General features: G+C 38.9%; 2 protein-coding genes and 1 non-coding gene across 3 annotated transcripts; 2 read left to right on the forward strand and 1 right to left on the reverse strand.

Moving 5' to 3' along the window:
- The first annotated feature begins 1,459 nt into the window (after positions 1 to 1,459).
- trnak-cuu (transfer RNA lysine (anticodon CUU)) lies at positions 1,460 to 1,532 on the forward strand. The gene has a single exon. It is a non-coding gene; the product is annotated as a tRNA-Lys (tRNA).
- Positions 1,533 to 8,928: 7,396 nt separating this feature from the next.
- On the reverse strand, positions 8,929 to 10,612 carry tifa (TRAF interacting protein with forkhead associated domain). Its single transcript, XM_065248645.1, has 2 exons — positions 10,475 to 10,612; positions 8,929 to 10,136 (listed from the first exon to the last, which is right to left on the reverse strand). Exon 2 carries the CDS (start codon positions 10,104 to 10,106, stop codon positions 9,525 to 9,527), a length of 582 nt encoding a protein of 193 aa, XP_065104717.1. The 5' UTR covers positions 10,107 to 10,136; positions 10,475 to 10,612; the 3' UTR covers positions 8,929 to 9,524.
- Positions 10,613 to 11,510: 898 nt separating this feature from the next.
- rbm4.3 (RNA binding motif protein 4.3) lies at positions 11,511 to 14,443 on the forward strand. Its single transcript, XM_065248655.1, has 4 exons — positions 11,511 to 11,539; positions 12,247 to 12,683; positions 12,785 to 13,426; positions 13,768 to 14,443. Exons 2-3 carry the CDS (start codon positions 12,275 to 12,277, stop codon positions 13,396 to 13,398), a joined length of 1,023 nt encoding a protein of 340 aa, XP_065104727.1. The 5' UTR covers positions 11,511 to 11,539; positions 12,247 to 12,274; the 3' UTR covers positions 13,399 to 13,426; positions 13,768 to 14,443.
- The last annotated feature ends 121 nt before the right edge of the window (positions 14,444 to 14,564 follow it).

The raw sequence follows: 14,564 nt of genomic DNA on the forward strand, positions 1-14,564 counted from the left end.
GTATCAAAATTAGAATGAAATCTGTCCCCAAACAAGAAAACTGAATGGGAATTTTTTTCTTTCAAAAGGGAAAACATCAAACAAATTAGCGTCACACACCTGAAGTGAACGGATAAGTGTGTGGGATAAGCAGACAAAAAGTCTCATAACATACATGAAAAGCAATTCCTGCACACTATCTGCTTGCTGAAAAATTTAATAATTGTTGCGATGCAACGTTTCGATCGATCAAGTTGCCTGAGGAAGATCAATCGATCAAAACGTTGCAACGCAACAATTATGAAATTTTTCAGCAGCAGATAGTGTGCGGGAATTGCTTTTCACAAAAGGGAAAACATGAAAGTGTTTGGCGGTTTCTAAATTCATCCCTGTTTGGATCCTAAGGAATGAATGGGGCTAGGCTAAATGCTAACACATTCACAATGCACTGTAAATTTAAGTGCACCCATTGAAAAAAGATAGGTAGGTATTAATTCGTTGAGGTAAGAACATAGTAAAATATTGAAAAACTGTGGTGTTTTTCTTTAACAGATCTTACCACAGCAGTAAGCCGCCACTCTGTTACTATAACAAACAAAACTTCCAAAATCATATTCTCTTGATATAACTTAACTTATGTTAAATCAATCGTCAGGACTCGGTAGCCATTCTTGAAGTTAATAAAAAAGAGAAAATCAAAAAGGTAAAAACGGAATGACAAATAAATAAACATTTCATGCAGATCTACACAGCAATTTAGAGGCCTCTTCGTTTTAACAAAAATCAAAAGTTTCATATTCTCATAGACGTCAAGTATCAAATCGATCAAAAATAATCACTCAGACATATTTAAGTTACTAAATGAAAAAAGAGAAAAAAGAAATAGCTAAAATATCGTTGGTCTCTGAGGTCAAATCAAATGGCCGTTAATTTTAAAATCATCTAGTTCGCGCTTTTTTGCTGAGCGCTCATATCAGACACCTGTACTAAAGGAATGGGTTTAATTATGTTTTCACTTCATTTATTAATTTTTTTATTATTATTAAAATAACAATGAGAGAACGTTCTGTATAAATTATTTGTAGGTTATTTAAAAAAAATAAACATGTACCCTTCATTGTTATTATTATTTATTTTATGAAGTAGGCCTAAATTTAACCAGTGTTTTACAAGTGTGAAAAGTTTAAATATTTCCTTACTCTCTAGCATTGATTATTAGAGTGTAAATAAGCAGAAATGTGTACTAAGGTATTCAGCCTCCACCATGTGTCTACTACGTTAGGTCTTTTACCCCTTTCCTTGAGGAACGCAAAAGACATACATCCTCTGTTGATGCTGGCAATATTATCATCAAATGGAGGTGGAAGAACCAGGCTAACTTTATATAGGATATTAGAGAGACTAGACTGAATTAAAACTTATAGTACGTACTTAGTTATAGTACACAATCATTAACTTGTGTGGTAGGTTGGGGCACAGCGCCCGGCTAGCTCAGTCGGTAGAGCATGAGACTCTTAATCTCAGGGTCGTGGGTTCGAGCCCCACGTTGGGCGGTTGATTTTTTAAGAAGTTTAAAGTCTGTTTTATTGTCATTTCTGCCACGTGCAGCACACATGGGGCAGTTTTCTGGACAGGGTTTAGATGAATCCAGGACTAATTTAAGTAGTTTTTACAAACATACCTTACAAAAACAATACTGGTGTGCATCTTAAGACAAAACAATGGCACCGCTATATGTTAAGATATGTCAGTGCAAGATGTTTTTAAATAAAGGCAGGCAGCTCAACCAAGCATTTTAGTCTTGGACTAATATAAGCCATGTCCGGGAAACAGAGAATTAAAATTGTGTTACTCTCACCCCCTAGGTGTACACAGATAACTTGAAACACTACATGGTAAACACTATAACAAAAAAGACTTACCAGAGAGTTTTAAACAAATTACGAATAAATACCGTAAATATTTACAGATAAAAATAAAGACATAATATAAAGATACAAAGATACAAAGCGCATGACAGATAGAGTGTCAAATAGTAAAATTGCAAATATAATGTGTATGGTACAAAGATAAAAATTACAAACTAAATTCACTTTACAGTTTAAAGTGACAGAGCGCTAAAGTGCAGGTATTTATTTAAACTGAAGAGGTAGTTTCGAGTGGACGAGAGAGACACATTTAAATATATCTGGTATTTAAATCTGTCTCTTTTGTTCACTTTCGACCACTTCTGTCCTGATTACTTTGGGGGGTGGTCGGTGGAGACTGGGGGCGAGTCCCTCTGCTTTTGTTTGAACATATGCTGCGGGAGAAAATACGGGTTTAAACGCAAACTAATATTAGGTCACCGCGCTGCTTGTGTTGCTCACGAAACTTTCACATGCTCGCAAAATTATGAAAGAAACTAATGAAAGAAGCAGAGAGCAGCCACTTTGGTTTTATTGAAAACCTATAGCGCTGTGTGTTCATGCTAGAAGTCAGAAACAATGTAAAACATGCTCATTACTTTCAAGGGCGTAGATTTGATTTTGACATTGGTGGGGACGTAAAGAATAGAATAGACGTTTATTGAAATAGTATTGTTATTATGTATAATTGTATTTTGAAAGCAACACAAACTACAGTTATACAAATATGCAATTTTATACTATAGCCTATATTTCTGCATTTGTACCTGTGTAGCTAATGGACTTAAGCTTAATCTAATGTGACAAAGCTAATCTTACCTGTCTGTATAAATCCAAGCAATTTTGGATAATTGATGTCTTTCTTGAAAGAAAATGAAAAGCCAGCTTTAAGAAAACAGCAGATGTCTATTAACAAATGCAAAAGTTGGTATGTATGGTTGGTTATGTTCTCAATAATACATGTGTTTGATTGATTTAATACTCAAGCATTCAGTTAAGTAGATTTTGTTAATTCAAACAATAATTATACAAAACAATAAATGTCTTTAGCATAGATATCTTTACCATGCTTCAACGCAACGCAGCACAATGTCATAACAAAAAAGTTACATGATATAAGTTGGTACATTGTTATACTTTATTTAAATCAGGCAGATGAGTTGGTGGTGTCAGAAGCCAAAGCTATAAAAAGGCTTGTGAACTGACCTGAAAGTGATGTAGGGGTTTTATTTTGGACTTTTCTTTTCGATTTAAAGACAGAATGCTGTGTCTTCGCGGGCATAGCTGTCTATCCTTGCTGCCATCAATTCTGACATGTGTTACAGTGCAAACGGATGGCGTATGATATCAAAGTATCGCGAGAGCATTTTGCTCCACATGCTTTCTAATCTGCGCAATATTTAATCATTTGCAGTCAGGTGGCGGGGGCGAGGCAGATGTTTACTCGCCGCAAAATGCTGTATATAACGTCATATAGTTTGTTTGTTTGTATGTTATTGTGATTCATATTTATATATAATGAAACGTTTTTCTGAGCAACTGATTATGCCCGCCGGGGGAGTTGATTCCCTACTCAAACTTCTACTCATAGTAAAGGGAGCGGCACTGAATGTCATTATATTAATATTAAGTGTCATATTTATTAAGGTTACACAGTAGCCTATTTTGTGTATAAAATTTCACTCACTTACCGGTAGCCTGTCTGAATAATCATGCACATCGCGTCTTGTTCAGACTACAATGCAGCCTTCAATACACGTTAGCTAGTTAAGAGAAAACCAATCATAAAGCGATATGAGTTACGGAGGCGGGACTTCTTTCTCGGTTAACCGTTTGTGTACCACAAACAACACTATTCTTACAGAACGTGATTGTAAAGAGTTTTAATCTTTAATGATTCCTTAATGAATTCATGTTAAATAAAATAAGTTATAAGTAAAAAAAACATCAGTTATATATAAGATCAAATGTTTGGTTGAAATTATATTGCTAGGGAGTGCGGGACGGACAATTCAATGTTTCCTGAATAGACCCTTTTACAGCCCACGTGATCAAATAGCTTGCGCGCGCATCTTGGCCATTGGAAGTGGTGTTGTTCCCCAGTGGTTCTAAAGCGGCTTTCACATAGGAAGCGGTGTGCGCTGCGCTCGCCGCTTGTGCTCTGCTGGCCGGACCCGAGTATAAGCTCTTCTTCCATTTTGTTTGGACGCCCCGTTTCTATTGGCCGCGCAGGTAATCGTCACAGAGCGCAGCGCAAAAGTTAAACTATTTTGAACTTTGACCGTGGCGTGAGCGCAAGCTGCGCTCGCTGCGCCCGTGCTTTGCTCGATGCAACAACAAACCGCCCTCGCGCGGCGCAAGCCATTGAAATGAATGGGTTTCATAGCGCAGCGCGCACCGCTTCCTATGTGAAAGCCGCATAACGTCTTAGCAACTTAGAAAGTTTATCAAAACGGTTTACCAGCATCAAAATGTCTGGTTGTTGCATTTGGTTGCCCTAATATAATAGACTAATATACGTGTATCTGGCCACTTTATATTTGGCAATCTGCTAACGTCTTCTATCCACTCCATAACTTTCTCTGTCACTTCACTGTTAATTCTTGCCATGCTTTCGTTGCCAAAATGCGTGCATACGTTGCACGTCATCATTGTGTACAAACAGTAGAAGGGTCTATATTGGACCACTGATCTATATAAATAACTGGATTGTGCATGACGACACAATTGTTCACCCGCCGCCATGTTGGTATGCCCAAACATTCTATTAAATCAATGGACGTTATCAGATTTTAATGACAAAACATCCCTTTACTAGTCTCCGTTTTTATATCTGAAGTCTCCCTGTACATTATTACAACACAAACGTCCTAATCATGTACATAGTTATTTAATGTTGTACATTTTGCTTTTTAAAACGTAAATGATACATTCATCTTCATTACAGTATCAGATCAGCGGAAAGACCACAGCATATTTAGTATTAATGACAAACGTGCTCATTCTGAAATCTAAATAAATAATCATGCTTTGTACCGTAGTGCATGCATTTGCTGTTTTTTTAAATATGTTAATTACCAAAACTTATTCGAAGAAATAACAATGACCATGTAGCTTACTGTCAAAAAACTTTATTTATACCCGTGTCATTAACATAATGCACCAGACACACTCACCATAACAGTTTTTTATAAATCCCTTATCATGCCCGATTAAAAAATAAAAACATTGCAAATTACGTTAAGCGTTCTATGCGCAATCAAGTCATTTATACAGATCAGTGGTAGGGACATGTCCCTAGCGTCCCTACCCAAATTGATGCCCCTGATTACATTACATTAGATGAATAGGCGGTCTCTTGTGGCTGTTCGAACACATTCAACCACATGCGCATTTACACCACAAAAGCAATCTGGTCAAAAGTGTTTTCGACTACCTCTGAATGTGGACAAAAGTAGACGAGCTCAAAATGTTTCACACCTCGTTAACACCTGTCTTTAGCATCATCCACTTCTGATCCGATCAACGAAACCACATTTTAAGTCCAGGTGTAAACAGCCCCAAAGTGACTAGGGCAGGTCAGGGTGTGAGTGTGGGGGTATAGTGGAAGGTTAGACGGGGATCAGAAAGGATGTAGTGCGTTGGGCAAAAAAAGGAAGGGTAGAGCTGGTAGAAAGTTCAGCTTCCTGACAGCTTAATGGGTGAAGCTGTCTTTGAGTCTCTTGGTCCTGGTCTGAAGACTTCGCAGTCAATTTTTCAATTTAAAGCACTTTCAATTTAAAGCACTTCGCAGTCTCCTCCTCCATGGCAGGAGACTGAAGAAGCTATGTGTCAGGTGAGTTGGATCACCTGCAATGCAGAGGGCTTCTGTAAATGTCTTGGAGGGAGGAGAGAATGTCACCAGTGATCTTTTTAGCTGCACTCACTATGCGTTAGAGGGTCCTATAGACGCGTTGCAGGTGCCATACTACAGAGCAGAGGTGTGCATTCCAGATATTGGAGGGCCACTGTCCTGCAAAGTTTATCTCCAACCCTAATCAAACACAATTGAAAATTCTAATCAAAGGCCATTCAGGTATATTTGATAAGGGTTGGAGCTAAACTTTGCAAGACAGTGGCCCTCGAGGAATGCACACCCCTGCCACAGAGTGATGCAGCTGGTCAGGACACTCTCAAAGGTGGCACTGTAGAAGGTGCACATCCTCAGTTTGCAGAGGAAGTAGAGTCGTTGGTGTGCTTTTTTTTGGCCAGTTATGCAGTGTTGTCAGTCCAGGAAAGTTCCTCTGTGATGTGCACACCCAGGAACTTTGTGCTGCTCACTCTCTCTACAGTCGCACCATTGATGGTCAGAGGAGCATACTGAGTGTGTACTCTCCTGAAGTCAACAATAATCTACTTCAACTTCTTCACAAAGAAAGATTGTTGTCTCCGCACAACCCGTCCAGGCGGCTCACCTTTCTCCTGTAGTTTGTCTTATCTCTTAGGCTAATGAAGCCCACCCCATTTGTGTCATCTGAAAACTTAATGAAAATGCTAGAGCTATGTGACGGTGTGCAGTCATGGGTCAGCAGAGTGAAGAGCAGGGGGCTGAGCACACATCCTTGAGGATCCCCTGTGTTCAGTGTGATAGTGCTGGATGTGTTACTGCCGAACCGTACTACCTGAGGTGTCCCAGTCAGGATGTCCAACAGATAGTTACAAAGTGAGGTGTTAAGCCCCAGTTGACCAGTTTGTAAATGAACTGTTGGGGGATAATTGTGTTAAATGCTGAACTGAAATCTATAAACACCATTCTAACATATGAGTCTTTTTTGTCCAGATGAGTAAGGGCTGAGTGGAGGGCAGTGGTGATAGTGTCATCGGTCGAGCGGCTGGACCGATACGCAAACTGAAAGGGATCCAGAGAGGGGGGAGGACAGACTTAATGTGGTGCATGAATGTCATGAGCTTTGTTCTCTTTATCAGCTAATACAATAAACACGACAAATACAGTAGTGAATCAACCGTTTCACATTACAAGCAATAAACCCACACAGGTGTAAGGGTTTATGACGAATCTCTGCGATCGCTCTCTGACGCGTGGTATTTACATCAGTGTCCGAAATCGCTCATTTTATTGACTTCTTCCCCATATAGTGGACTCAATTGTCATTTGCTATCTAGGGAATAAGTGAATAAGTGAACAAGGAAGTGGTTTCAGACACATCTATAGAGTTTCTCTGAAGACCCTTCTGGCCACACTTGTATCTGCTTGTGAACCGGTTTGGTGACTTTAACAAGCGATCTGTATGCAGGCATTAGCATGACAGTGATGTAGTCTGAGGCACCAAGGTGGGGGAGGAGTAGGGCCTTGTAAGCTCCCATTTAGGGGGTGTAAACAAGGTCCAGTGTGTTATAGGTGTTGGTGTGTTTTTGTAAACACTTTTATGTGTGGTTGAAATCCCCAGTAAAGATGAGAAAAGCATCTTTAGTCTGCTGCTCAGATGTTCGGATACAGTTAATTCAGTGCCTCACTCCTGTTGTTGCTGGGAGGAATATATACAGCAGAAACTGAGTGTTTTTTTTTTACAACAAAATCGAGTGTTGGTTCACTATATGTTGGACATGGACAACGTAGTTCATTGCAGTAATAAAAACTGGGGAAAAATCAAGTTCAGTGGAGTAATAAAACATAGAAATAGGGAGAGTAAAGGTTATTTTATATGTAAAGTGTATGCAGTCAGTGGTTTGACAGGTTTGACAGAGGAAATAGACCTGCAGCTTTAATTCTTGGAAACTGTATTCTCAAGAGTTTTAACATAAGCTCTCTGTATTTAAGACTCAGTAGATCAACCAATATAAAAACATAATCCTGCTCAAATCAGGATCCTTGTTTTCTTTTCAAAACTAAAAACTTCTAACAATTAAAAAAATACCCTATTTATTACTAACCCTAACCTTGACACGTTTGATGGTCCTCTTTTCAATTCAGTAGAATGGCTATTCTCCAACCTGACAGACTAAGGATTTTTAAAAACCATTAACATTAATAGCTCATTATTTCTTTCTTACAGCTAATAACACAAATTGGCAAAAGTATACTTACAGTAATACTTGGAGCTTATTTTTTTTTTTCAAATCAGTGACAAATCAGAGTTTATAAGAAGAATGATTGTTTTGCTAGGCACTCATTCCCTGTTATTCCAATGTTGTGCAACATCTTGTTTCACATCACATTTTATATCTTGGACATTACTCTTATTAAAGGTTAAATAGTTCCTCAACTGAGTCTGACAGCAACCTCCTAAACCAGTGGTGTTGGGCAGCGAGATGGTGCCGGGGGGGCCCAATTTTATGACATTTTATAAAATACATACATTTATCCTGAATTATGTATAATTAAACCTTAAAAAACAAGGCTATTAACCAACAGCACTACATTGTATAATTTAATATGTTTTGATTAATTAAAATGTGAAGTTTTAGAATGTTTTGTGTCATATATTTACTTTGGGGGGGGTGTACAGTACTTGGAGGGGGGGCACATGACGAAAAGTGAGAACCATTGTCCTATACATCCAAAACAACAACAACACCCATTGACCACTGGCCAAAATAAAATCTTAATCACATTAATCATTATCACTTTATAGCAAGGGAGTCTAACAATGATTATCTTACATAACCACCATGTTATCACTGATACTCGCTGGGTTTTAAGTATTCTGTTTCAGTATCATTGATCTTTAATCTTCCCTGCATTCATTTCATTTCGCAAGTCTTCTACTTAAATCATTTACTGTTAAACATCTATAGATTTACAGTTACACGGAAGTTAAACAGATTGATTATATTTGCATGAGCAAAGACACAGAAACTGGGTTAATAGTTCAGCTTAAAGCCAAAACAAGATTGTGAGGTGATGCTCAGGCCATACACTATTTCTTTTAACAATCTAGATCCATAACTACAGGCCTGTTCTTTAGTGTTATTCACCCTTTGCTTATAAGTAGTTTGTAACAGGAGAAATAAAAAACAAATTCAACTTTCACACAACCACAGGTACTTCATTAAAGTACTTTTTATTTGAATGTTTCAGTTATCATACCAAACAATGTGTAAAATAACAATAGTTAGGTTTTAAATAAAATAGTTATATAATGTTAAAAGCAGTATGAAAACACTTCAATCGTAGGAATTTCACATTTTTCTGAGACTTATGATTCATGTTTCATTGTGTAACACTCTACAGTATAACACTAACCAAACACATTGATGTGATGGACACATAAAAAATGAAGAAAAGGCACCAAAGCATTTGTGTAAAAAATATTCAATAATATTTAGTGAAATGTATTACAACATAAAACAGTACAATTCTACAGTCTGTACAAGAGTTGAAAAACAAAAACTGGTAGAGTGACATTCCAAACAAAAGATAAAAATGTGTGCAACGTAAGCATGAATTAGGTTTAAGATAACATTAGTTTGTTTCGATTGTTTAAATAATTTTGTTAACAAGCTCTAGAGTTGCCAATATGTACAGTCTTATAATGTAAGAATCTGTTTAAGACAGAAAACGGTCTACTGTGCGCTCTAATTCCAGCCTATTACGGGATTTCCCTGGCTCCACTGGATGAGTGGAGCCAGGGAAACCACCTATACGAACATTCTAGTCTCATCTGACTCCAGGGGATCTTGACTTGCAGGTCCTCCATTTTGAAAGTTGTTCCATGATCCACCGGTATCCAAAATGGGTTGCCTGCATGGCACATCTATGCCCATTTCCTGAGAAGGGGGTGTACAGCATGTTTGAAACAGAACTTCATATTTAATGTGTGAGTCTCCTGGTTCCTGAAAAATCAACAGTTCGTATCTTCCAAACCGGAGAAGGACCTTGTCATCGACATCGGCTCTTTCGAGATATTTCAGTTCAGACCCACCAATCATGAGTTTACCCCTCTGGCTCATGTTCTGGATCATGAAGCTGAAATTAGAGCTGCCAGTTTTTCTATATGCCTGTATTGAGAGCTGTTTTCTAGAAACGCAGGTGTCATTTATGACAAAGGTACAGGTCTGTCCGTCACGACCAAGTCTTAGCGAATCTTCGGCTTCCATAGTGAATGGGGTATTTAAGGGCAGGCTGTGAAACAGAGGACGGCAGGCCTGATCGGGGTGGTAGAGTTGGACATGAAGGCAGGTGAGCAATTCTTCAGTCTCCAGTTTACTAAGGTCATTCATTCTGAATGATGAATGGAGGTGGATTAATATCTGCAGAGATAATATAGTTATTGTTAGCACCTTAGGACACAGAAATATAACTTAATAAAAAAAACAGTGATTTATTTGTAATACTACAGAAACTATGATAGTTTAACCATGCTATATCTGTAAATTGTGGTAATAACAATAACAAAACATGGTCGGCAAAAAAACATGGTTACTTCACTTTTGCTATATTCCTAGCATTCATGACATATTAAGTCAAGCTTGTGAAGATGAAAGTAAATGTAAAGTACAGATCCAATTGTATTATTAACGTTAACTACATTTTTATGACACTATAGTTTAGCACAGGTTTACCAAAATAATGCAAAGCTTTATCTCACCTTCACACAGTCTGTTAACTCGGCACGACCATCAACTAACGGGCAGCTTCTACTCTTCAGCTATCGCTAATAATAAACAACCAGCAGCAACAAAGACAGGATTGCATCAGAAGTCCCCGCCCTGCCAGCCTGTGAAATGTGACACTGAGAAATTCCAGAATTGCGCAACAGGCTTTCGTTCTTTCACTGTTCATTTCCATATTCTCTCTTAATTTATATATAATTTTGATGATACTTTGATCTGAATATATACGATTGAAAGCATTCTGCAGATAAAGTATAGCATGGGTAAATTTAATACTGAGCTTTCTACGAATCTAGGCAGACCGCACAGTTTAACAGGATGCAAGATTTATGAGTTGAACCATTACTGAGAAATTGTTTATGGTCATAGTTATTTTACTTTATATAACTTCCCAAATGCTGTAACGGCAGCGGTTGAGAAATATTACTGTCGATTAACCTTTCGCAGGAAGTTGGTGGTATTGCACACTTTTTCGTCATCATTCAAAGAACAGGGTTTAAAACATTCGTTACACTTATATTCATATTTGTCCCGAACTGATATGAGGTATGTTGTTAGTTTCATTTGTAGCTTTATTGCAACTTATTAACCTAAGTAGTTTCAAAGAAATCATTAAAAACACGTATATGAAACGTGGACAGTCATTTCAATGGGCACTTCGGGGACGCCGCATGCATGGTCGCCTCAAAAAAGTAACGCTTTTATTACTAATTTTGCCGTTTCATATGATATAACATATGAAGTCACAATTGCACTTTAGAGTTAAAACATCAAATGCAGTTAACAGTGCATATATGCTCATAGACTGATCTGGAATTTCCAAAACGCTCGCTACAAGCTAAAGTTGATTGACCGTCTTTTATCCAATCGGTGAAGCTGACTTTTATCTAACGCTGCTAGGAATGGCTAAATTTTACGCGCTGGTCTTACGCACGATACGTTCTGATGCTGATTGGTTTAACCCGCCACATAGGCGGAACTCAGGAAGTATATATAATAAAAGACCCACCCCTTCTTTCTCATTGTGGCGAGACCTGGCGGTAAGTACGTTAATCTGTTTTTGACCTTCACAATCTTTATCTTTGCGTGTATCTTTGCAAGTAATTTTGGACTTTAAGTATTTTAAATGTAAGCAGCGTTGATGTCTTAATGTTGACGTTTAAAAAAAATCTAGTTTTGAAATACGTAAAGGTCGTAGGAATCGTGTTTATCTCGACGCACAACGCCTCTTAGGCTAGTAAGCTAATATTGTTAGCGTATTCAACCCTAGCGACGGAGATGTATCGCGCGTCGAGTAAAAATCGTGTAAAACGACTTACTGTAGTAATCTCATTTTTATTACAATATCGATTGTTTGTTTTTGCTAAAAAAAAACAATGAAGAACTGGCCTCTCATATTCGCAAAACATTTTAACGTTACGCACGTTTTGTAACTAGGCCGTAACGTTTTGCAATATTTACGATGAGCGGAAGTGCTCGTTTTGTTAGCGCAAACTTGTCTTAAATATTACTTCGACTTGAACATCTTACATTTGCATGTTTCCAAATAAGATTTTCGGGCGTTTAAATTTAGAATTTGCATGAAAAACTGGTTTTACTGGTCTGGCTTTACAGGAAGTCTATCTGTGTCTAAGATGGTGGTATGATTGGTTTCGATTTCACTTAGATCTAAAGTTTCATGGCGTCATTCTATCCGCATTGTTTGTTAAGAGTGATCAACTTGATGTTCTTTTTCACTTTGTTACAGACTTCAGATCATTAACAACCCAGCCAAGATGGTAAAGATTTTCATTGGGAACCTGCCGCCTCAGGCTGAAGTAGAAGAAATAAAGGCCCTGTTTGCTGAATATGGGACAGTCACTGAGTGCGCTATTATCAAAAATTTTGCTTTCGTTCACATGGATGATCGCAAATGTGCAACCAAAGCTATCAGAAAGCTTCATCTGCACAAGCTGCATGGAACGCCCATCAATGTCGAAGCAAGTACAGGCAAGAACCAGGGTCCGGTGAAGCTTCATGTGGCTAATGTGGAGAAGGGAACAGAAGATGATCTAAGAGCGCTGTTTGAAGAGTATGGTTCAGTTGCTGAGTGTGCCATCATTAAGAACTTTGCCTTTGTGCACATGAACAACTCTGATGAGGCAATGGATGCACTCAGGGGCTTGGACAACTCTGAATTTAAAGGTAGGCATACTTTGCTCTCTTTCACAGATTTTACAACATTTTTCATATTGCAGTTTTGCATCTTGTTCCTAATAGCCGATATCTGGTGTTTGCACTTGCAGGAAAAAGAATTCACGTGCAGGTTTCAAAGAGTCGACCAAGAGGAGATGAAGATGAAGGCTATGGCCCCCCAGACAGAGGATATTGGCAGCCCCGTTTTCCCGACCGTCCCGAACCCCCTGGTTATCCCAGAGGTCGCTTTGGGTATCCACCTGGCCCCCCACCACCACCTCCCCCACCCCCCAGACGCCCCCCATATGCAGAGCGCGCACCTGGATACGACCGCGATCGTGGTGTGGTCGACTATTATGAAAAGTACCGCGCTCGCCCTTATGGCGCATCCTCATATGAGGACAGGCGTGCCGGCGCCATTCCCCCACCCCCACCGCCCCCTGCATCTGCCATTATGAGAGAACGAGTTGCTGGCAACGGCCTTGACCCCTATGAGCGACGACCCCTTCCACCCCCGCCATCTTCATTCTACCCCCGGGATCGCAGTCCCATCAGACGTGCTCCTCCTGCCCCTCCGGCCCCCGCAGGAAATGGTTATTCGTACGAGCGTTCTCGTCTCTCCCCCCTCTCCATGTCTCGTGTCCCGATGTACAGCATGCCTCGGCCCAGAGAGCCCTATGCTGACAGGGTGCCACCACCACCTCCTGCGCGCTACTCGTATTAAAGCGAATACCTGCGCTTTTGTAACCAAGGTGAGAAGACGTTTTCGTGTCCCGCAGCGCTCAAATTAGCTGTAGGCACAATGTTAATATTGAGTTTAGACTTCTCTGCTGCGTAATAAATGCGCAAGAAGCAGTAGCGTAAACTTCGTATCAAAATAACTGAATCGTAATGTCAATGACCTTATGGTCTTTTAAAGCAATTTTTTAATCTATGCTTCGCATCGAAGTGTTTTAATTGTAAATGTGGGTGACTGGTCTTATAAGCTGCAACCTTTTTAATTTCGCATTAAAAAAATGTATATTTCTAACTAGGCTTCTCGATTCAATAGACACTTCACCCATTTGACTCATGTGGTTTGCTCTCTTTTCAGGTGTAAATTATTCAACCAGATCGTCGTCGTCGTTGTCTCCAGATGCACGTGACGCGATACGTCTTTGTCTGCCAGAGCGCGTTTCGTTCGTCTGCGCATCCTAGTGGAAGAATACGATTGCTGACTGCACATTCTATAAAACAAAAACGCTTTTACACGTATAAAATTCGTTCTCATGCTAAATTGTTAACTCTTTGCCTTTTTTCCCCTCCCTTATTGTTTTTATTGTTTAGTGTTTAATAGGTGAGTTGAAGCACTAAGCCAGCAAAAGTTACTTAAAATGGTGGTTTGAGCTATTTAAAGGACATAAAACAATTTTACTTTCTAGGAACATTACAATGTATTAACACTGTACTTTTATTTTTTAATCTGGATTAAGCTTTTAGTTTTGTTATTGAACCTCTGTATCAGGCGTTATAGCAAGCCGAAACAATACATTTGTGTGAATTTAAGTTTGTTTTTGTAGGCATTTGTTAAAGCCTGAAATTAACAAAAGGTACACTCGTGCGACATGCAAGTACGAATACAATATCCGCAGCAATAAAGTTTTTCAGAAACTGGCTTTATTGAAAGTGTGCTGTAGTTTGAATTAATTTCAGGGCATAGTAATTCAAGGACTGTGTACTTTTTCTTTCCTAAAACACTGATTTGAGTTTTAATAAAGACTGGAACTTAATGCGTCGTTTTGGTTTTCTCTCCAACCTTTAAATTTAATTTGCCCAAGAGGCCTTTGAAGTACGCTCAAGAGACTTATTAGCACAAGTCGTGTAACATCTGGTAAACTTATGTTTAGAAGT

This window comes from Paramisgurnus dabryanus, chromosome 2 (genome assembly GCF_030506205.2).
Source record: "Paramisgurnus dabryanus chromosome 2, PD_genome_1.1, whole genome shotgun sequence".
Classification (NCBI taxonomy): domain Eukaryota; kingdom Metazoa; phylum Chordata; class Actinopteri; order Cypriniformes; family Cobitidae; genus Paramisgurnus; species Paramisgurnus dabryanus.